Source organism: Pongo pygmaeus, chromosome 12 (assembly GCF_028885625.2).
Source record: "Pongo pygmaeus isolate AG05252 chromosome 12, NHGRI_mPonPyg2-v2.0_pri, whole genome shotgun sequence".
Lineage (NCBI taxonomy): Eukaryota > Metazoa > Chordata > Mammalia > Primates > Hominidae > Pongo > Pongo pygmaeus.
This window is the reverse complement of record NC_072385.2, coordinates 25,164,966-25,188,413: the sequence shown is the minus strand read 5'-3', so window position 1 is coordinate 25,188,413 and position 23,448 is coordinate 25,164,966. Positions and strand designations below refer to the sequence as shown.

General features: G+C 45.6%; 1 protein-coding gene and 1 long non-coding RNA gene across 3 annotated transcripts in view; one reads left to right on the top strand and one right to left on the bottom strand.

The window, feature by feature from the left end:
• The window catches only part of LOC134737840 (uncharacterized), a 16,725-nt gene extending 4,647 nt beyond the window's left edge, over positions 1-12,078 (bottom strand). The window contains exons 1-2 of the long non-coding RNA XR_010123214.1: positions 11,712-12,078; positions 5,329-7,360 (exon numbers count right to left, since the gene is read on the bottom strand). This is a non-coding gene — a long non-coding RNA (uncharacterized LOC134737840). The remainder of the gene's footprint in view (positions 1-5,328; positions 7,361-11,711) is intronic.
• Positions 11,940-23,448, top strand: LOC129030778 (fumarylacetoacetate hydrolase domain-containing protein 2B-like). Of its 2 annotated transcripts, XM_063649064.1 has the most exons (9): positions 11,940-12,313; positions 15,028-15,153; positions 15,304-15,551; positions 16,691-16,907; positions 20,832-20,891; positions 21,169-21,333; positions 22,753-22,859; positions 22,992-23,079; positions 23,212-23,448. In XM_063649064.1, exons 3-9 carry the CDS (start codon positions 15,310-15,312, stop codon positions 23,272-23,274), a joined length of 942 nt encoding a protein of 313 aa, XP_063505134.1. In that variant the 5' UTR covers positions 11,940-12,313; positions 15,028-15,153; positions 15,304-15,309; the 3' UTR covers positions 23,275-23,448. The 2 variants fall into 2 exon arrangements, with proteins under 2 accessions (XP_063505134.1, XP_063505133.1); XM_063649063.1 differs by lacking the exon at positions 15,028-15,153 and having other exon boundaries at positions 12,141-12,313.

The following is a 23,448-nucleotide window of genomic DNA, read 5'->3' as shown; positions in this document are numbered from 1 at the left end:
ATTTAGGTTGGTTCCAAGTCTTTGCTATTGTGAATAGTGCCACAATAAGCATACGTGTGCATGTGTCTTTATAGCAACATGATTTATAATCCTTTGGGTATATACCCAGTAATGGGATCACTGGGTCAAATGGTATTTCTAGTTCTAGATCCTTGAGGAATTGCCACACTGTCTTCCACAATGGGTGAACTAGTATACAGTCCCACCAACAGTGTAAAAGAGTTGCTATTTCTCCATATCCTCTCCAGCACCTGTTGTTTCCTGACTTTTTTAATGATCGCCATTCTAACTGGTGTGAGATGGTATCTCATTGTGGTTTTGATTTGCATTTCTCTGATGGCCAGTGATGATGAGCATTTTTTCATATGTCTGTTGGCTGCATAAATGTCTTCTTTTGAAAAGTGTCTGTTCATATCCTTTGCCCACTTTTTGGTGAGGTTGTTTGACTTTTACTTGTGAAATTGTTTAAATTCTTTGTAGATTCTGGATATTAGCCCTTTGTCAGATGGGTAGATTGTAAAAATTTTCTCCCATTCTGTAGGTTGCCTGTTCACTCTGATGGTAGTTTCTTTTGCTGTGCAGAAGCTCTTTAGTTTAATTAGATCCCATTTGTCAATTTTGGCTTCTGTTGCCATTGCTTTTGGTGTTTTAGTCATGAAGTCCTTGTCCATGCCTATGCCCTGAATGGTATTGCCAAGGTTTTCTTCTAGGGTTTTTATGGTTTTAGGTCTGACATTTAAATCTTTAATCCATCTTGAATTAATTTTTGTATAAGGTGTAAGGAAGGGATCCAGTTTCAGCTTTCTACATATGGCTAGCCAGTTTTCCCAGCACCATTTATTAGATAGGGAATCCTTTCCCCATTGCTTGTTTTTGTCAGGTTTGTCAAAGATCAGATGGTTGTAGATGTGTGATAGTATTTCTGAGGGCTCTGTTCTGTTCCATTGGTCTATATCTCTGTTTTGGTACCAGCACTATGGTGTTTTGGTTATTGTAGCCTTGTAGTATAGTTTGAAGTCAGGTATTGTGACACCTCCAGCTTTGTCCTTTTGGCCTAGGATTGTCTTGGCAATGTGGGCTCTTTTTTGGTTCCATATGAACTTTAAAGTAGTTTTTTCCAATCCTGTGAAGAAAGTCATTGGTAGCTTGATGGGGATGGCATTGAATCAATAAATTTCCTTGGGTAGTATGGCCATTTTCATGATATTGATTCTTCCTATCCATGAGCATGGAATGTTCTTCCATTTGTTTGTGTCCTTTTTTATTTCATTGAGCAGTGGTTTGTAGTTCTCCTTGAAGAGGTCCTTCACATCCCTTGTAAGTTGGATTCCTAGGTATTTTATTCTCTTTGAAGCAATTGTGAATGGGAACTCACTCATGATTTGGCTCTCTGTTTGTCTGTTATTGGTGTATAGGAATGCTTGTGATTTTTGCACATTGATTTTGTATCCTGAGACTTTGCTGAAGTTGCTTATCAGCTTAAGGAGGTTTTGGGCTGAGATGATGGGGTTTTCTAAATATAAAATCATGTCATCTGCAAACAGGTTAATTTCTATAAACCAAGCCGACCTAATAGCCATCTATTTGGCTATTTGAGGTTACATATTATTTAACCTTAAATATGATATTTAAGGTTAATATTGTTATGTGTGAATTTGATCCTGTCATTGTTATAATGTTCGGTGGTTATTTTGCTCATTAATTGATGCAGTTTCTTCCTAGCATCGATGGTCTTTACAATTTGGCATGGTTTTGCAGTGGCTGGTACCGGTTGTTCCTTTCCATGTTTAGTGCTTCCTTCAGGAGCTCTCATAAGGCAGGCCGGGTGATGACAAAATCTCTCAGCATTTTCTTGTCTGTAAGGGATTTTATTTCTCCTTCACATATGAAGGTTAGTTTGGCTGGATATGAAATTCTGGGTTGAAAATTCTTTTCTTTAAGAATGTTGAATATTGGCCTCCACTCTCTTCTGTCTTGTAGAGTTTCTGCAGAGAGATCTGCTGTTAGTCTGAGAGATCTGCTTCCCTTTGTGTGTAACCCGACCTTTCTCTCTGGCTGCCCTTAACATTTTTTCCTTCATTTCAACTTTTGGTGAATCTCCAAGACAATTATGTGTCTTCGAGTTGCTCTTCTCAAGAGTGTCTTTGCCGTGTTCTCTGCATTCCCCAATTTGAATTTTGGCCTGCCTTGCTAGGTTGGGGAAGTTCTCCTGGATAATATCCTGAAGAGTGTTTTCCAACTTGGTTCCATTCTCCCCGTCACTTTCAGGTACACCAATCACATGTAGATTGGTCTTTTCACATAGTCCCATATTTCTTGGAGGCTTTGTTCATTTCTTTTTACTCTTTTTCTCTAAACTTCTTGCTTCATTTCATTCATTTGATCTTCAATCACTGATATCCTTTCTTCCACTTGATCAAATCGGCTACTGAAGCTTGTGCATGTATCATGTAGTTCTCATGCCATGGTTTTCAGCTCCATAAGGTCATTTAAGGTCTTCTCTACACTGCTTATTCTAGTTAGCCATTTGTCTAATCTTTTTTCAAGGTTTTTAGCTTCTTTGTGATGGGTTCGAACATCCTCCTTTAGCTCAGAGAAGTTTTTTTTTTTTTTTTTTTTTTTTTTGAGAGGGAGTCTCACTCTGTCGCCCAGGCTGGAGTGCAGTGGCATGATCTCGGCTCACTACAAGCTCCACCTCCCGGGTTCTGGCCATTCTCCTGCCTCAGCCTCCTGAGTAGCTGGAACTACAGGCACCCACCACCACGCCCAGCTAATTTTTTGTATTTTTAGTAGAGACAGGGTTTCACCATCTTAGCCAGGATTGTCTCGACCTCCTGACCTTGTGATCCACCTGCCTTGGCCTCCCGAAGTGCTGGTATTACAGGCATGAGCCACCACGCCCAGTGGAGAAGTTTGTTATTACCTATCATCTGAAGCCTTCTTCTCTCAACTCCTCTAATTCATTCTCCATCCAGCTTTGTTCCATTTCTGGCAAGGAGCTGCGTTCCTTTGGAGGAGAAGAGGTGCTCCAATTTTTAGAATTTTCAGCTTTCTGCTCTGGTTTCTCCCCACCTTTGTGGTTTTATCTACCTTTGGTCTTTGATGATGGTGACATACAGATGGGGTTTTGGTGTGGATGTCCTTTCTGTTTGTTAGTTTTCCTACTAACAGTCAGGACCCTCAGCTGCAGGTCTGTTGGAGTTTGCTGGAGGTCCACTCCAGACGCTGTTTGCCTGGGTATCACCAGCGGAGGCTGCAGAACAGCAAATATTGCAGATCGGCAAATGTTGCTGCCTGGTCCTTCCTCTGGAAGCTTCATCTCAGAGGGGCACCCGGCCGTATGAGGTGTCAGTTGGCCCCTACTCGGAGGTGCCTCCCAGTTAGGCTGCTTGGGGGTCAGAGACCCATGTGAGGAGGCAGTCTGTTCATTCTCAGATCTCAAACTCCGTGCTGGGAGAACCACTACTCTCTTCAAAGCTGTCAGACAGGGATGTTTTCATATATGAAGGTTTATTATTACATCAGTAAACTGCATGTCATGGGATTTTGGTGTACTGGCCATTTTGTTCCACAAGTAATAAGCAGAGTACTCAATAGGTAGTTTTTCAATCCTCACCCTCCTCCCAACCTCCACCGTTAAGTAGGCCCCAGATGTCTGATGTTCCCTTCTATGTGTCCATGTATACTCAGTGTTTAGCTCCCACTTATAAGTGAGAACATTCATTATTTGGTTTTCTGTTCCTGTGTTAATTCACTTAGAATGATGGTCTCCAGCTCTATCCATGTTGCTGCAAAGGACATTGATTGCATTCTTTTTTTATGGCTCTGTGGTATTCCATAGTGTATATATAGTCTATCATTGATGGGCATCTAGGTTGATTCCATGTCTTTGCTATTGTGAATAGTGCTGCAATGAACATGTGCCTGTATGCGTCTTTATGGTAGAATGGTTTATATCCCTTTGGGTATACACTCAGGAATGGAATTGCTGGGTTGAATGGTAGTTTTGTTCTAAGTTCTTTGATAAATCTCCAGACTACTTTTCACAGTGGCTGAACTAATTTATGTTCTGACCAGCAGTGTATAAGCATTCTCTTTTCTTCACAACCTCTCCAGCATCTGTTATTTTTTGACTTTTTATAATAGCCATTATACTGGTGTGAGATGGTATCTCATTGTGGTTTTGATATTGAGTACTTTTTCATATGTTTTTTGGCTGTGCAGATGTCTTTTGAGAAATGTCTGTTCATGTCCTTTGCCCATTTTTAGTGGGGTTGTTTGTTTTTTCCTTGTTGATTTAAGTTCCTTATAGATTCTAGATATTAGACTTTTGTTAGATGCATAGGTTGTAAATATTTGCTTTCATTCTATAGGTTGTGAGTTTACCCTGTTGATAGTTTTTTGCTTTGCAAAATCTCTGTCTTAGTTGGTGTATTTATACCACTGGCATTCAAAATGATTATTGACATAGTTAGAGTAATATCTACCATATCTGTTACTGTTTTTCTATTTGTTGCCTTGTTACTTGTTCCTATATTTTTGTCTTCCACTCTTTTTTTTTTTTGCCTTTTGTGATTTTAATTCCACATTTTATATGACCAAAAAATAAATACATTGTCAACATATTTCTGCTATGGTCTCAATATGTTCCCCCAAAATTCATATGTTGAAATTTAATCACCAGTATAAGAAGTGAGGCCCTTAGGAGGTGATTAAGTCATAAGCGTGGAGCCCTCATTAATGGATTAGTGCTGTAATAAGATAGGTGAGGGGGGCTATTCACCTTTTCCACCACACAAGGACACAGCAAGAAGGTACCATCTTGGAAGCAGAGAGTGAGCCCTTATCAGACACCAAATCTACTCTTGCCTTGATCTTGGACTTCCCAGCCTCCAGAACTATGAAAAATAAATTTCTCATATTTATAAATTATGCAGTCTAAATTATTTTGTTATAGCCTCCCAAGTGGAAGAAGGCAACTTCTTTTTAAAAAAAAACTTTTCTTCTTATTTTTTTCACTTCTTTTAGTGTTTTCCTTAGATTTGCAATATATGTCTACAACTAATGCAAATCCATTTTCAAATACCATATACTACTTCATGGGTTGTACCAAGTACCTTATAATAACAAAATAATCCCAATTCCCGCCTCCTATCTCTTATATGACTACTGTCATTCATTTCACTTATACATAAGCATACTTAAGTATATATGTTTCTGTGGATATATATACACATATATGAATACATAATTGAATACATTCTTGCTATTATTATTTTGAACAAACTGTTATCTGTTAGATCAATTTGGAATAAAAAAATAACTTACTATTTTATCTTCACTCATTCCTTTTTCAGTGCTCTCTTTCTTTATATAGATCCAAGTTTCTGACTTGTATGTTTTTCTTTCCCTTGGAAGAACTTCTTTTGGTATTTCTTACAAGGCACATGTACTAACAATAAATTCCCTCAATTTTTGTTTGTCTGAGAAAGTCTGTATTTCTTCTTCAGTTTTGAGGAATAATTTTACAGGGTACAGAATTCCAGGTTGTTTATTTTTTTCTCTCAAATGTTAAATATTTCACTTCACACTCTTCTTGTTTGCATGGTTTCTGAGGAGAAGGTGGATGTTATCCTGATCTTTGCTCCCTATAGGTAAGGTGGCTTTTCCTCTGGCTTCTTTCAATAGTTTTTGTTTGTTTGTTTCTTTGTTTGTTTGGAATAGAGTCTTGCTTTGTCACCAGGCTGCAGTACAGTGGTGCAATGTCAGCTCACTGCAACCTTGCAACCTTCACCTCCTGGGTTCAAGTGATTCTCCTGTCTCAGCCTCCCAAGTAGCTGGGATTACAGGTACCCCCCATTACGTCCAGCTAATTTTTGTGTTTTTGGTAGTGATGAGGTTTTGCCATGTTGGCCAGGCTGGCTCGAACTCCTGACCTCAAGTGATACACCCACCTTGACCTCTGGTCAACCTGCCTTGGCCTCCAGTAGTGTTTTATTTATCTTTGATTTCTAGTTTGAATATGCTATACCTGGGTAGAGTTTTTTGGCATTTATTCTGGTTTGTGTTCACAGAGCTTCCTGGATCTATGGTTTGGTGCCTGATATTAATTTGGTGAAAATCTCTGTCATTATTCTTTTTTTGTTTATTTATTTAAAAGGTGGGGTCTCGCTGTGTTGGTCAGGCTGGAGTGCAGTGGCCTTTCACAGGTGTGGTCAGCAAGGGAATTTTGACCTGCTCTGTTTCTGACCTGGGCCAATTCTCCCCTCCTTAGGCAACCTGGTGGTCCCCCATTCCCCGGAGGTCACCATACTAATGCCAAACTTAGTGCAGACACCCAACCGGCATAGTGCACTGCGGCCTGGAACTCCTGTACAGACTCAAGCGATCCTCCTGCCTCCGCCTCCCAAGTACTTGGGACTACAGGTGTGTGCCACCACATCTTTTTATGTGTCACCCAGGCTGGAGTGCAGTGGTGCAATCATGGCTCACTGCAGATTTGACCTCCTGGGCTTACATGCTCCTTTCACCTCACCCCACTGAGTAGATGGGACCAGAGGTGTGCACCACTCCCCCCTAATTTTTTAATTTTCTTGTAGAGATGGGGTCTCCCTATGTTGCTTAAGCTACTATTATTTTAAATATTTTTTCTGTTTCTTTCTCTTCTCTTTGTTTCTCTTCTCTTTCTTGCATCCCCATTATATGTATGTTATTATTATTATTTTTTTTTGTAGTTGTCACACAGTTCTTGAATAGTCTGTTTCACTTTTTCAGTCTCTTTGTTCTTTGCTTTTCTGTCATGGAAGTTTCTATTGATATATCCTCAAGGTTAGAGATTCTTTTTTCAGCCATGTCCATTATACTCATGGGCCTATCAAAGGCATTTTTCATCACTATAACAGTGTTTCTGATCTCTAGCCTTTCTTTTTATTCTTTCTTAGGGTTTCCATCTCTCTGCTTAATGAGTTCTTGCATGCTGTCTACTTTATTCATTAGAGCCCTTAGTATATTAGTTGTAGTTGTTTTAAATTCGCAGTCTGATAAGTCTAACACTCCTGCCATATCTGAGTCTGGGTCTGATGCTGGCTCTTTTTCTTCAAACTTTGTGTTTTGCCTTTTGGTATGACTTGTAAATTTTTTTTTCTTGACATCAGACATGATGTACTGGGTAAGAGGAACTGCAGTTAGTAGGCCCTATAGTAATGTCATAGTAAGGTGGCAAAGGACAGAAGAGTGATCACAGTCCTATGATTAGGTCTCAGCCTTTTAGTGATCCTCTGTCTCTGAAATGTTAACTTCACAAGTGCTTCTTGGTTTTCCCCCTTTGGATGGAACAGGACAGTTAGAGCTCTGTATACACCTAAAAAACATAAACAAATATTGAACTTTAGCCAATGTATGCACGTTGAAATGTTTGAGGGGGGCAGGGAAAGTGTACTGATGTCTATCACTTACTTTGAAAGTCATCAAAAGACAAGATGGATTGATAGGTAGGTGGAAGGATAGATAGACACGTGATAAAGCAACTATAGTAAAACGTAAATTGTAAGGTCTAGGAGGTGAGTATACAGGTTTTCATTGTGCTTTATTTCCAACTTTTTTGTATGTTTGAAAATTTCATAATACAATATTCAAAAAATAAGCCCAACAGCCTAGGGAGATAGGTCAGAGTCAGTAGGATGAAATTTAATGTCAGTGAAGGGCAAGTGGTCTCTTCAGGTGCAGATGCTCTTTTGCTTAGGTGAAGAATGAGGAAGTCATTTTCTGCCAGCTGTTCATGTACATAAGGAATGGGTTGCACTCAAGGTAATTATGATGTGCTTCTGTAAGAGATGCTGAATTCATAGATGTTTCTATAATCTCTGGACAAGGAATTGGGCATGCTATCCTATTCCAGACCATTCACATCCTCTTAAGGTGAGATATCCCACTTTCTAAGAGACTTTGGCAAATGAGTCATATCAGTCAGGATGGGCTGAGTTTTGCTGCAATAACAAAAGACTCCCAAATCTCAGTGTCATCTCCCTCATATTCCACATCCAATGTGAGTTGGCTGTGGCTCGATCCATGTCGTTTTTACTCTGGGACACAAGCTGACAGGGTGGTTTTCATTTAGAGCATTCTATCTAGTAGCAGAGGGAAAAGAGACATGGCAAACACAGGCCGGCTTTTACAGAAGCCTTGTAAGGGGTCTATGATGCTCCTACCCACATAGCATCGGCCAAAACAAGTCTGATGACCAGGCCTTAGTTCAGCTAGATGTGAACATCCCATCCTCCAGCAGGAGGAGGCCCAGCTGATGATGACCAACAGTGATTGAATCTACCCCAAGGAGAGATTATCAGAATGATGTGAGGTCTAAGAAAGGTGAGGGAACTAGGGTAGAGGTGGCAGAGGAATGACATGCTGGTTTTATTCAAACATTTTAGAAAATGCAAGACAAGATGTGCTCTGCACAGCTCCAGGGGCAAGCTGAAGACATTTCTACCAGATAGGAGTCACAGGCTTCAGGTTGTCACGGGAAGCACTTTTGACAGGAAGGACTACCCAGCATTAGGGAACACCGAGGGCACATTGTTACCTGGGCTGCTCCATGCGCCCAGGACAGTGATGACACCTGAAGACAGTGTTGCCTTCCATTCTCCCCCTCCCCATAAAATACTGGGCCCAGCCGCCCACACAGCAGGGAGCTCCCTATCCCTGAAACAATGTAAGCAGAGCCTGGGTGCTCCTGGACAGAGGGCTGTGGATGGAGCCCCTGCATCGCAGGGTGAGACCAGACCACAGCAAGCCAGAGGAGGGTGTGTCTAGCCCAGGGTACACGTAGGACAGATAACCTGGCAGGGATGCTGTGCTCCTTCTTGCTAACATGTTCCCCTCTCAAGCTGCCAGGAAAAAAAATCACATAATGAGGTTGCTAAGATCTACAGAAAGAATGAATCCTCTATCCATGAAATTGTGAAGAAGGAAAAAGAAATTTGTGCCAGTTTTGCTGTCACACCTCAAAATGCAAAACTTACGGCTAAGTGAGAAGCACTTAGGGTAGAAAAAGCATTAGATTTGTGAGTGGAAGATGTCAACAGAAACGTATTCTGATTGACAGCAACCGTGTAGCACCAGATTAACTTCATCTGGATTAAATTTGTTCACTGGCATCTACGTATAGGAAAAGACGTGGCAGATGTAGGATTTGGTACTATCTGCAGTTTCAGGCATCCGCTAAGGGTCTTTGAAGATATCCCCCAAGGATACTCTATATAAATGAAATCATCCAACATGTACTCATTTTTAATCTACCCTTTTTCACTCCAAATCATTATCTTGATATATATCCATGTTGTATCAACAATTCGTCCCTTTTTACTGCTAAGTAGTATTCCTTAGTGTGGCTAAACACAGAGTGTTTACACATTCACCTGTTAATGGAAAATTGGGTGGTTTCCAGTTTGGGGATTTTACAAAAAGCCTGCTGTGAACATTTCTGAATACATCTTTGCATGAGCATATTTTTCTTATTTCTCATGTAATTACTATCAAACAAAAATATAAACCTGGATTCCATAAAAAGAGAATTTATTCAAAAGGATTGTTGTGGGGGTGTGGTGGGGGGGACTATTACAATAGGGAGACAGTCTGAGGATGTGATCCTCAAGTGTCTCAGAGGTTAGGCAAAGGGCTGACCTTGTATAGGGAGGCGTAAACATGGCTAGAAAGAACTGTTATGGGAAAGTGGGCTGAGCAAGAGTGTCACGATCAAGCAGGTCTTACCCTGCAGACAGCCTGTTCTCAGCAGGGACCCTCAGGAGGGTGGTGGGTTGGCACAAGCTGCGGGTGGGCCAAAGCTCAGGGGCTTGGAGAAGGAGAGAATCTGAACCAAAGTTTGGTTACAGGCATTTTGTTCTTATTGATCTGTGGGGACAAGCAGTCCAGCTAATCATTTATGATGCCAAGAATGGGAATTTAGAGGGTCTGTGTATGGTCTGGTCATGAGGGGACATTCAGGATTCTTATCCAAGCTATATGGAAAGTCACTGGTTCTTTCCAGTAGGGTGTTTTCTGGAACAAAGGAGTGGAGGGATTCCTTAACCTTCACTATTTCTAGGAGCAAAGGGCTAAGGTACAATTCGATACTGTCAATAGTTAGGATTGAAATGGCTAGGTCATATGGTAGGAGTATGTTTAACTCTCTTCATACACTGCCAAATGATTTTCAATTGTAGTGATACTATTTTATAATCCCATAAGCAGTGTACAAGAATCCCAGGTCCTCCACATTCTTGCGAATACTTGGTATAATCAGTCTTCTTTGTCCATTCTAGTAGGTGTGAGACGGTGTCCCATTGTGCTTGTAATTTGCATATCCTTAATGATTAATGATGTTGAGCATCTTTTCATGTCTTAATTTTCTATCTGTATATCTTCTTTGGTGAAGTGTCTGTTCAAATATTTTGTCCATTTAAAAAATTGAATTGTTTTATTTTATCTATTGATTTTAAGTGCTCTTTCTATATTCTGGATACAAGTCTTTTATCAAATATAGCCTCTGAAGATCTTTTCTTTCAGGCTGTAACTTAGCTTTTCAGAAAGTCTTTGGGAGCTATGGCTTAAAGAAACACTTGTGCCAGGTTCTCCTCAGCACATCCCCCTGATCACAGCCACCCCCATAGGCTCCATTTCTTTTTTCTTTTTTTTTTTTTGAGACGGAGTCTCGCTCTGTCCCCCAGTGGTGCGATCTGGGCTCACTGCAAGCTCCGCCTCCCAGGTTCAGGCCATTCTCCTGCCTCCGCCTCCCGAATAGCTGGGACTACAGGCGCCCGCCAACATGCCCGGCTAATTTTTTGTATTTTTAGTGGAGACGGCGTTTCATAATGTTGGCCAGCATGGTCTCGCTCTCCTGACCTCGTGATCCACCCGCCTCGGCCTCCCAAAGTGCTGGGATTACAGGCGTGAGCCACCGCACCCGGCCATAGGTTCCATTTCTATATCTGTGGTGACCTTCTGCAAGCTAGGCTGAAGTCCCAAGCTCCAGACCTATGTCTCCAACTGCCCACCGTTCAGTGCCCTTTGGATGTCCCATGCAAATTGGAACTCACTATCCTCTCCCCAGACCCGCTGCTCCTCCAGAAGCCCTGTCTCCATCAACGGCCCTGCACCTACCGGGTTAGAGACCCAGGAGTTGGCCTTGTACCTCCTTCCTTCTCACTTCCACCTTCTGTCATCCAGAGCTGTCAGTTCTTCCTCCTGAACATCTCTGGACACTCACCTCCGCCAAGCACCACACCACCATTGTTCTCACCGGCACCACCCACCCAGACACCTTTCCTTAGACGGGTGGCCAGAGAAAAATTTCTCAAATAGAAGTCGGGCCATGGCACGCCACTGAGGACCTTCCAGCGGTCTCCTGTGCACTTAAACAAGGTCCAGACTCCTTCGTGGGACAAGTAAAGCTCCTGATGATCTGGTCCTAGAGTAATATGGGGGCCTCTTGCCCAGAGCCCCTCACACTCTTCAAAGCCGGCAGCTGAAGAGCTCAGCTGTAGCTGTCTGTGGAGTTCAGCCGCCGCTCCCTGCACGCCTGCCCTCTGCAGGGGATGGAGCCCCGTTTCCCCACTTCCCCACCTGCGCCCGGCAGTGCAGGTGAAGGCCTGGCTGCTGGGAGTGGCTGGGAAACACTGCGCTTTGGGGTCAGGAATGCCAGCTCCACTACTCACCGCCTGTGTCATCCTGGGAAAACAGTTCTGGCCCCAGGTTCTCCATAAGTAAAACAGGGGCAGTCATCCCTCCCCTCCTCAACGACATATGTCAGAATCAGAAGCCACAAATCATTCTCTGCCACCCAGCACGCTGCCTTGGTCTCCTAGACCACTTTCCCCAACAAAGGGAACGGCGCCAGACCCAGAACAGGGCCGAGACCGGATGAGGCCAGCGAAGCGCCCAGGGACAAACTTTCAGGCAGCGCCCACTCTCGGGCTCGGGCAATTGCAGGGTCCCTCCGAGAGCGAGCGTCTCCAGAGAACGCGGCGGGCGCATGGCTGTGCCCGGAGCCTGAAGACCCCCCGGAGCCGCCCGCCCCGCACTGGGCCCGCCCCTCCGGGATTGGTGCCCTGCTAGTGGCCATTGCCTGTGACGTCACCGGACGCGCCCGCTTCTGGCTGGAGTGCGCACCAAGCGGCAGTGGGTTCGCCGCTGCTGTAGTTCCCCGGCTGGCTGCGGTCACTGGTGCCAGTGCTCAGGCGCCTGCTGCCCTTGACCTCCCGCCCCGCGAGCCCTAACTCAGCTCAGGAGGACCGGCTGCCGCCGCCGCCGCCGCCAGGTAGACCAGGCCTGGCTGGGTTAGGCCAGAAGGGTGTCCCTGGCGCAGGTCTCCCGCAGAGGGCAGAACTAGAACCAGGTCCCCGGCCATTTCCGACCACACGGATGGGGCGGACCCATGTGAGCCCTCACTAATTGCAGGGGACGAAGCTGGGCATATGGGGAAACTGGGGGTTTCCAGGCGAGTGGACGGTGGGATGGGATCCGACGTGCACACCCACGTTTCAGGCTACTGTTTCCACCTCACGTCGCCGCCCCTTTGCTTATGGACTCTTGCAGAGTTGGATTGAGCTCGGGCTGTGTGACATAGTGGTTGTTGCAGAAGCCCCAGGGCCACTTTCTGACTAGTACCTTGGGCACCTGACGTCATCCCTTTGAGTCTCAGTGTCTTCTTCTGTAAAGTGAGGGCGCTCTACCTGAGGGGATTGCTGTAAGGTTGGAATGAACCTGCATGTGTGTGTCAGGTGGGAAGGGAACAGTCAGTGGGGCCTGGGGTTCTCTTGGAGAGCTGGTAACCAGCCTCGTCCCTGAGGCAACAGCCAGAGGGCGCCTGTAGTTTCCCCACGCATGGCTGTTAGCAGTTACGGCCTCCGGAAGATCTCCTGTGGGAGGTCCCTACTTCTCACTACAATCTTTAGGGCCTTTGGAGGATTTCCTATGGAAGGTCCCCACTTCTCACCACAACATTCTGTTAAAATGTCCTTGGTAGGAAAATGGGGGCTGAAGCTAGATTTTCTTGCTTGCATTACAAGATTCTGAACCAAGGACTTCAATGTCACTTGGACTTGGATTCACATCCCAGCTCCTTCCCCTCCTAGCTTTAGGACTGTGTAACCTTGGGCAAATCCCTTAACCGCTTTAAGTCTTAACTGTTTCATCTGTAAAATGGGACTAACAGTACCTACCTTCCACAAGTATCAAGAATTAAATCAGGCCGGGCGCGGTGGCTCACGCCTGTAATACCAACAATTTGGGAGGCCGAGGCGGGCAGATCACAAGGTCAGGAGATCGAGACCATCCTGGCTAACACAGTGAAACACCGTCTCTACTAAAAATACAAAAATTAGCCAGGCGTGGCGGCGTGCGCCTGTAGTCCAGCTGCTGGGGAGGCTGAGGCAGGAGAATGGCGTGAACCCGGGAAGCAGAGCTTGCAGTGAGCCAAGATCGTGCCACTGCACTCCAGCCTGGGCGACACAGTGAGACTCCATCTCAAAAAAAAAAAAAAAAGAATTGGACATTGTAGGTAGAGCACTTAATAGTTGGCATTCAGCGGCAGCAGTTACTGTTATGTTAGAATGTGGAGTGTCTGAGTGTGTGCACTTTGGCTCAAACAGCTTTTTGACAGTGGCACAGTTGGTGCTTGTGTAAGACAGCAGGGCAGAGAAGTCAAAACCCTCGTTTTTCTAGTCAAACTGGCGAGCCACAACAGTGGTGACCTAAGTGTAATGAGTCTTTAACTGAACAAGGCAGATTGAATCTCCAGGTGAGGACCAAGAGTGGGGCTCAGCTGCCTCCACATTTTTGGGCATAGAAGGCTCTACAATACAAACAGCCTTTGTTGTAAGAGCAAGGAACCATTCAGGGAAGGCACCATGTGGTAAGGAATAGTGGCCAGACTTGGATTCAGAACAAAACAAGAGAATAGTGTTTGTCTTTAAGTGGAGCCTTGGACTCAAAACAGGACCTGAGCTCTGTGGATAATTTCTTTCTTTTTTTTTGGGGGGGGGAGTCGCTCTGTTGCCCGGGCTGGAGTGGAGTGCCGTGGCATGTTCTTGGCTCACTACAACCTCTGCCTCCTCTGTTCAAGTGATTCTCATGTCTCAGCTTCCCTAGTAGCTGGGATTACAGGCGCCTGCCACCAGTCCTGGCTAATTTTTTTGCATTTTTAGGGGAGACAGGGTTTCACCATGCTGGCCAGGCTGGTCTTGAACTCCTGACCTCAAGTGATCCACCAACCTCGACCTCCCAAAGTGCTAGGGATTTCAGGTGTGAGCCACTGCGCCTGGCCCTTGTGGATATTTTCTAGGTGATTTGAGGAGGAAAGGCACAGCCATGTCTCCTGAAGTTAACAAGCACTAAGCTTTCCCAAGTAGTGAAATGTCAAGCCCCTGCTTCTGTCGCTTATTTGTTCATTCAGCAGAAAGTCACTGAGCCTTCTGTGCACCAGGCACAGTGCTGGGCAGTGAAAGAGACAGACATGTGCCCTGGATCCAGGGAGGAGATGACCAAGTGATGGCTGTCAGGCCCAGACCTTGCTGTTTGTCTGCAGCCTCTTCCCTCAGGCAACTTGTTCTCTATCAGGAGAAATGAAATAATTATTATCTGGAGAGGCAGGTGGGGGCGCTGCTCCTAGAAGACTGGGACAGCCTGGTAGAGGTTCTAGCTTGATCATGTGAGCAGTGGAAACCATTTTAAATAGGAGGTTAACAGGCCAAAATAGCATTTAAAAAATTGCTTATGGCTGCTGTGAAGCCAGTTTCACCAGCTTCACTTGCCCATGCTGGGCTGCCACCCAGCTAATTCCTGGTCCTGCTCATTTAGCCCAGCTCAGCTCATATCACTTCCTCAAGAAACTAGACAAGGGTAGAGCCCCTGACCATCTTCACAGCACTAGTCCTGATAGCTGAATCTTAAATCACTTGTTAACATCTGTGACCTATGCAGGGAGAATGGCAGGGCTGAGTTTGACTTACATTGTTTCCCCAATACCTACAGCAGAGCCAAGCACAGTGGGAACTTTCAGAAAGCACTGGTTGAAGGAACCCTGGAATCCCTGGGACTTACTGCATAGCATGTAGTAGTTGCTCCTCTAGAAAAGTTTCACCTTATGAAGTATAGCAGGTAAAATACAAGCCTGGACCACTTCCCATGTGGTATGCAGGAAGCGGTTGATGGGGCAAAGGGCCTTGGGCTATAGCCCTAGGAATTCCAGGGATGCTGATGATGGCTCTGGGATCCTCCGTCTCCTGGATGCTGCATTTTTCTCTGCAGGCTCTGATGCTGGTGTCTGGTAGAAGGTTACTCACAGCTCTGCTGCAGGCTCAGAAGTGGCCCTTTCAACCCTCCAGAGACATGAGACTAGTGCAGTTCCAGGCACCCCACCTGGTGGGGCCTCACTTGGGCCTGGAGACAGGGAATGGTGGAGGGGTTATCAACCTCAATGCCTTTGACCCCACACTCCCGAAGACGATGACACAGTTCCTAGAGCAGGGAGAGGCCACCCTCTCAGTGGCAAGAAGGTAAGTAAGTGGGCAGCATCGCCCTGACGCAGCTGCCCTGGTCCCCCCCGCACCCTCCCCGCTCTGGGAAACAGCACCAGCAGGTAGCTCTTTTGCAAGGGAGCAGAGTAACCCCACCTTTCCTTTTCTCCCATTCTCTTAAAAGATCCTTAGAAATCTTATATAATAACATCTTCAGTTTTCAGAGGAGAAAACTGAGACCTCGGGGAGGTGATTAACAATTTCAAGTCCATACATTTGGTGCTGGAACCAGGACTCTATACTTCATCACACTGCCTCCTCTGGGAATGAAATCCTGGACTGACTGATGGGTCTGGGCCCAGGGGTCCTAAAAGGCATCTTATGCAGCTGGGGGAGTGATATAGACTCCCAGCTCCTACAGGGAGAGAGGACTGCAAGGAGGTTTTCTATAAGAGAGTTGGTTCCTGGGTTTGGACTAGATTAGGTGAGAGTGCCCTGAAGCCTGGACCCCTATAGAATCTGGTCTAAGAGCTGATGAACAATAAATTAAAAATACTTTAAGATGTCATTTTCATCTATTAAAATGGAAAAAAAATACAAATGTTTCACAGCCCACAGTATTAACAGTATGTTCCCATATTGCCATATTCTGCAAAGATTGGAAACCTCCATGTCCCTCATTAGGGACTTGGGTATATCTCTATAGAGCAGTAATATGCAGCCACAAGAAATAAAGAGGACACTCTCTATGTATTGTTACATATTGTTAAGGAGAGATCTCCAAAATCAGTTGTTTTTTTAAAAGATGTAAATAGTGTGCTAGCATTTGCATACAAAAGGGTGGGAGAAGAATATCCACAGAGTAGCTGTGAAGAGCCAGGGGAATGGGGTAACCAGAAGGGGAAAGGGAGACCTTTTTATGTATTCCAGTTTGTATCTTTTACATGGACATGAGTTACCTAAGGGGGAAAGGAAATCAACACTGGATAAATAAAAGCCCTGCTCTGATAGCAAAGGACAGTAGTCAGTGATTTTCACACTGACTCTGATGGTTGATAGAGCTAGAAAATAGATTTCAAAAAGCAAAACCTGTAGCTGCTGCAGGATCTGCCCAGCCTGCCCGGGATTGCCCACCTGTTCCCAGCCAGACCTGCTCTGACCTGCTCTGGTCTCTACAGAGCCTTGGCTGCCCAGTTGCCAGTCCTACCATGGTTGGAGGTAACCTTCCTGGCTCCAGTCACACGGCCAGATAAGGTGGTGTGTGTGCGCATGAATTATGTGGACCACTGCAAAGAACAGAACGTGCCCGTGCCCAAGGAGCCCATCATCTTCAGCAAGTTTGCCAGCTCCATCGTGGGGCCCTATGATGAGGTGGTCCTCCCACCACAGAGCCAGGTCAGTGTCTCCCCACTGCCCTCCCTAGTCACTGGGCCCATCACAAGGGCGTTCTGAGCTCAGTATTGAGCCTACTGGAGCCACCTCTCGCTCAATAGTGCATTCAACAGAAACTCTACGGGACTATACAGACAGTAATAACACTGGCCTTGGAAAAAAAAGTTAATGTACATGTTTTCCTGATTACAAAAGCAATACACCTTCACTGTAGATAAAATAGAGATAAACATTAAAAAATTACGTCACCCATAATCCCACTGCCCAGGGATTGCAATATTAATGTTTATCTGTCTACCTTCCCAGTGTTTCTCCACTCCTGTATATGTTTATACTGTACATATACTTACCTTTTACTTAAGACTCCATCAGGAGCATTTTTTCATGCCATTAAGTATTCTCCCTGACATATTTAGGTTACCATGGAGTTTTGTGATGTACAGGGTAGTTTATATTCCTGAGTACCTTACTGCTGGATACTTGTTTCCAGTTTTTGGTTTCTATAAATAAATGTCACAATGAACATCCTTATGTAGAAAAGACTGCATGTCCACTAATATATTATTATTTCCTTTTTTTTTTTTTTTTTTTGAGACAGAGTCTTTCTCTGTTGCCAGGTGGAGTACAGTGGTACAATCTTTGTTCACTGCAACCTCTGCCTCCTGGGTTCAAGTGATTCTCCTGCCTCGGCCTCCCGAGTAGCTGGGACTACAGGCACGTGCCACCACACCCAGCTAATTTTTGTATTTTTAGTAGAGATGGGGTTTTACCGTGTTGGCCAGGATGGTCTCGATCTCTTGGCTTTGTGATCTGCCTGCCTCGGCCTCCCAAAGTGCTGGGATTACAGGTGTTGAGTCACCACACCCGGCCTTATTATTTCCTTTGAATAAACTCTTAGGATTTGAATATTATCAAACTATAGGCAGTGTTTCAAAACTCTTGAGAAAATCTCCCAATTGTCCTTTAAACAAATTGTAAAAGCAACTTACACATCCATCGTTAGTGTATATACCCTTACTAACACTGGTTACTTTTCCTCTCAAATTTTTATTTTAGAAATGTCTTGGGAATTATAGAAAAGCTGAAATAATACAGTGAACGCTCATATATTTTTCACCTGGTTTCCCTGTAGACATTTTGCCGTATTTGCTTTCTCTCCCTTGTCCTCTCCCTGCCCTTCACATGGCAAACACATATTTTTTTTTTGGCAGGGGGTGGAGTGAAGGAGACGTTTTAAAACACATTGCAAATATTCTCATAAAAACTTCAATAGACATTTTATAAGGACAACGGCTTGCGTGACCATACCATTATCACAACCAAGAAAATCAACTTGAATGATATTTAATATGAAATCCAATTGCCCCAAAGATGACTTTTAATTTGGTTACTTTGTTGCGCTGTGATCAACCAAGGCCACACACTGTATTCAGTTACATCTCTTTAGTAGTTTTAACCTAAAACAGGGTTCCATAGACTTTTTCTTAAAGGGCTGTATTAGTCTGTTTTCATGCTGCTGATAAAGACATATCCGAGACTGGGCAATTTACAAAAAAAAAGAGGTTTAGTTGGACTTACAGTTCCACGTGGCTAGGGAAGCCCCACAATCATGGCAGAAGGCAAGGAGGAGCAAGTCTTACGTGGATAGCAGCAGGCAGAAAAGAGCTTGTGCAGAGAAACTCCCATTTTTAAAGCTATCAGATCTCATGAGACCCATTCACTATCATGAGAACAGCACGGGAAAGACCTGCCCCCATGATTCAGTCATCTCCCACCGGGTCCCTCCCATAGGACGTTAGAATTATGGGAGCTACAAGTTGAGATTTGGGTGGGGACACAGAGCTAAACCATATCAAGGGCCAATTAGTAAATATTACGTTTTGAGTGTCATATGGTCTGTTTTGCAACAATTCAACTCTGCTGTTATAGTGTGAAAACCACCAGGGACGATACAGAAATGAATGATGGGTTTCCAATCAGAGTTGATTATAGCAGATGGTGAGCTGGCCATAGTTTGCCAACTCCTGATCTCAAACAATCCCCCCTGCCCTTTCCTTGAAGAATCCAGTTGTCTCATAGCATGTTTCACATCCTGGGTTTGTCTGGTTGTTTATTCATGATTAGTGTCAGGGTAAGTATTTTTATCAAGAGATCTACAAAGATGTTATACATTTCCCATTGCATCCGACTGGGAGGCTCATGTCAGTGGTCCCAGAATTTGATCACTTGGTTTAGCTGATGTTCACTAGGTCCCTCCATTGTGAAGATGCATTTCCACTTTTATAATTAATAAGCAATCTATGTGGTAGTTTGAGATCACGTAACTATCTTATTGCCCCATAGATTCTTATCCAAGGATCCTGTAGTCATCCTTACTGAATCCATTATTGCACTGGGGGATGAAAAGCAATGACTTTTCTTTTCTTTTCTTTTGTGATGGAGTCTCACTCTATCACCCAGGCTGGAATGTAGTGGCACCATCTTAGCTCACTGCAACCACTGCCTCCCAGGTTCAAGCAATTCTCCTGCCTCAGCCTCCCTAGTAGCTGGGATTACAGGGATGCACCACCACACCTGGCTAATTTTTTGTATTTCTAGTAGAGACGGGGTTTCACCATGTTGGCCAGGCTGGTCTTGAACTCCTCACCTCAGGTGATCCACCTGCCTCAGCCTCCCAAAGTGCTGGGATTACGGGCATGAGCCACCGCACCCAGCCAAGAACAATGATTTTTCTAAATCATGCAGTTTTTATTAGCTGGCATTCTTCTATGAAAAAAGCCTGGCCGGGCATGTTGGCTCATACCTGAAATCCCAGCACTTTGGGAGGCCGAGGCGGGCAGATCATGAGGTCAGATCGAGACCATCCTGGCTAACATGGTGAAACCCCGTCTCTACTAAAAATACAAAAAATTAGCCAGGCGTGGTGGCAGGTGCCTGTAGTCCCAGCTACTCGGGAGGCTGAGGGGAGAGAATGGCGTGAACCCAGGAGGCGGAGCTTGCAGTGAGCCGAGATCGCGCCACTGCACTCCAGCCTGGGCAACAGAGCGAGACTCTGTCTCAAAAAAAAAGAAAAAAAGCTGCCTCCCTCTTTATTCCTGTGTCTCCAATATCACTGTGAATTCCTTGTTTGTATTCAATTGGTTGTAATCCATCATTTACATTCTTCGGATGACCTCAATTTGGCCAATGAGGGACCTTCAAGTTTGTTCCATCCCCAAGCTTTTAGCATATATTTGCTTTCTGGCCAAGACGTTCCAGGCTTATCATGTACTGTCTGTCTTGAACCAAGGAACCCGGTGCTCTTTAGTGGGGACTGGTATTACAGACCAACATCTGGATGTCGGGTGTACTTACACCAACTCTGGTTATTATTAGAAAGAGCCACCAATTTTAAAGGCCAAATTATATCTATTTTATAGTGTATTTTATGGATTGTGGGAGAGGCTGAGCATTTTTTCATGTTTTGTGGCCATGTCCGTTACCTTTTTGTGAATTGCTCACTCAGGTCCTTTGTGGGATGTCAGTCTTTCTCTTACTAAAGTGAGTTAACAGATTAAAACACTCAGAATAGTGCCTCACACACAGTAAGGTTACATATTGCTAGGGGATATTACTTCATATTTATCCTTTGTTAAAAGTATCCAGAGTGACTTTTAAACTCAGTGCCCTGGACACATGTTGCTCTTCTGCAGTCACAGTGGTATGGGGACCTGTGCCTGCATCCCATGATGCTGTCTGCCACTGCCCAAAATGTATGGGTCTACAAGTCACACCTCCCTTGTTGTTCACTGGGCTCTGGTTCGTGGTGATGGCAAACATGGGATGGCAGCCAAGCCATACTGACAGAGATCCACGGCATACAGCCTCTGAGCATAGATAATGGGCCCCGAAGCCACTGTGGCTCACTATTCCTCTCCCACCCTACAGGAGGTAGACTGGGAAGTGGAGCTGGCCGTGGTCATTGGAAAGAAAGGCAAGCACATCAAGGTGAGGTGGAAAGGGTGGGCTCCCAGGCCACAGTGCAGCAGAGGCCCCAGCTCCAGCCTCTCCTAGTTCTGACTTCGCTCAGCAACACACGGTGCCAGCTGTCCCTGACACTAGGAAGCAGTCAGCCTCCTTGCTCCCTGACACTGCCTTGCCCTTCACCCACCTTTGGCTGGCTCTGGCTACTAACATGGGATAACAGCTTAGAGATCCCTTGCCATAGGTGTTGGTGTCACTCGTGATCTAACCTCCTGTATGGCCAAATCCCCTGCCCCCATAGGCCACAGATGCCATGGCCCACGTGGCCGGCTTCACTGTGGCTCATGACGTGAGTGCTCGTGACTGGCTAATGAGACGCAATGGGAAACAATGGCTGCTGGGAAAAACCTTCGACACCTTCTGCCCTCTGGGCCCTGCCTTGGTGACCAAGGACAGTGTAGCAGATAGGTCCCTGGTCCCTGCCCCCTTGTACCTACCATTGCACAGATGAACAGCCCTCCAGGGAGGAGCATGGGTTCAGGTACATGTGGCACCTGCCCTCCCTGGCTGCCCTTTCACTGCTGACTCCATACAGGGCAAGTCTCTTATCCTCAGCTACCAGTTCTCCCATGGGCTTCCTTCCCAAGCCCCCTAGAGGGAACACAACTGCAGAAGATGTGCAACTACGTGCATGAAATAAATTACAAAGAGCACTGAGCTGATGGGTGGATCGGGCTTCCTGTGGCTGGCACCATCTGAAACGATCTAAGTTGAGCATCATGGAGCATAGCTATCGCAAGGCCCAGGCATTTTCCACACTACAGATGAAAGCCAGTGTGACTCACCCAGCCACTGTGGAAACACAACAGCATTGACCACACACAGTCAGGATACAGCACCAGGATGGGGGCAGTGCGCCAGAGGGCAGAGCGCAGCCTCTTAACACACAGCCACCCACAACTGTGGTGGAGATGGGGGGTGTCCACGTGGGCCAGCCATGCCAGGATACCAAAGACCCCAGTGCCTCACAGCACCCCATGCAGAATCCTCGGCAAAGTTAAATTGTGCTTCAGCTGCTCTACTTAACGGTGGTAGAACACTAAGACCACCACCAACAGTTAAAAGTGCTGGTTAGCCAGGATGTTCTTACAGTAATCCATCCCCTGCCAGCATCCGGTACACGAGGCTTCTCTGTCCTGGCTAGAACCATTGCCTCACTGCTTTATAGATGCTGAGTCTTTTTTTTTGCATGGTCTTACTGTGTCACCCAGGCTAGAGTGCAGTGGCCCAATCCCAGCTCACTGAAGCCTCAACCTCCTGCGTTCAAGCGGTCCTCCTGCCTCAGCCTCCTGAGTAGCTGGGACTACAGGCACACACCACCATGCCTGACTAATGTTTTTATTATTTTTCATAGAGACAAGCACTCACTACGTTACCCAGGCTGGTTTTGAACTCCTGAGCTTAATCAGTTCTCACCTGCTTTGCCCTCCCAAAGTGCTATGATTACAGGTGTGAGCCACCACGCTTGGCCCTGCCCAGGAGTCATTTTTCTATCTACAGGTGTCATCCTATGCTGTACACAGATGCCCTTTTTCTTTCAAGGCAAAAACCGTAGCCATTTTTCTCTCCCCCTTCAGAGTCTGGAACATCCTCTCAACCCATCCAAGTGACTACTGCCTGGTGCTCTTGGTGGGGATGCGGGGAGGCCTGAGAAGGCCAATGTCTATACAGAAAGTTCTAACATAGAGCACTGAGTCAATGTGGGCACTTTAAAGCCCTTTCACCTGCCAAGTCACAAAGTCCCCCTACAGTTGTGTTTGTAAAATATTGGGGGGTTGGAGGGGGAAAAGGGATAACTCCAAGGTACCATCTTTGCATTTCAGATCCACACAACTTAAAGATCTGCTGCCGAGTGAACGGGGAAGTGGTCCAGAGCAGCAACACCAACCAGATGGTATTCAAGACAGAGGACCTGATAGCCTGGGTCTCCCAGTGAGTGACAGGGGCTGTCCTGCCAGCCCCGCTCCACCTGCCACACGTGGAGGCTGACCTGAGCCCTCCACCTTTGGCTGTGGCCACCTCAGCCAGCCCCTGGTCTCACCGGGTCCTTTTGCTTTGCTCCAGGTTTGTCACCTTTTACCCAGGGGATGTCATCCTGACTGGGACTCCCCCAGGTGTCGGTGTATTCAGGAAACCTCCTGTCTTTCTCAAGGTAGGTTAGCGAAAAGCAAAGAGAGCAAGGGCCCCAAAGGCCTGGCAGGCTTGGCTCAGACTTGAGAAGTACAGGCTTGTGTACGTGTATCTGACAGAAGGGCTGACACTCTCATGGCCTGCTCTGTTGCAGAAGGGGGATGAAGTCCAGTGTGAGATTGAAGAACTAGGTGTCATCATCAACAAGGTGGTGTGATGGCTCCGGCACAGGCCCTGCACATAGGACGGGGGCATCTGCTCCCACTCAGCCTAGCCCAGGGAAAGGCCCAGTGACAGGTGTGGGCAGGTGCCAGCCCTGCAAGCCGCCTCTTCTCGGTAGAAGGGAGAAGGATGGAGCTCTCTTCAATAAATTCGTCGGGTCAAAGCAGCA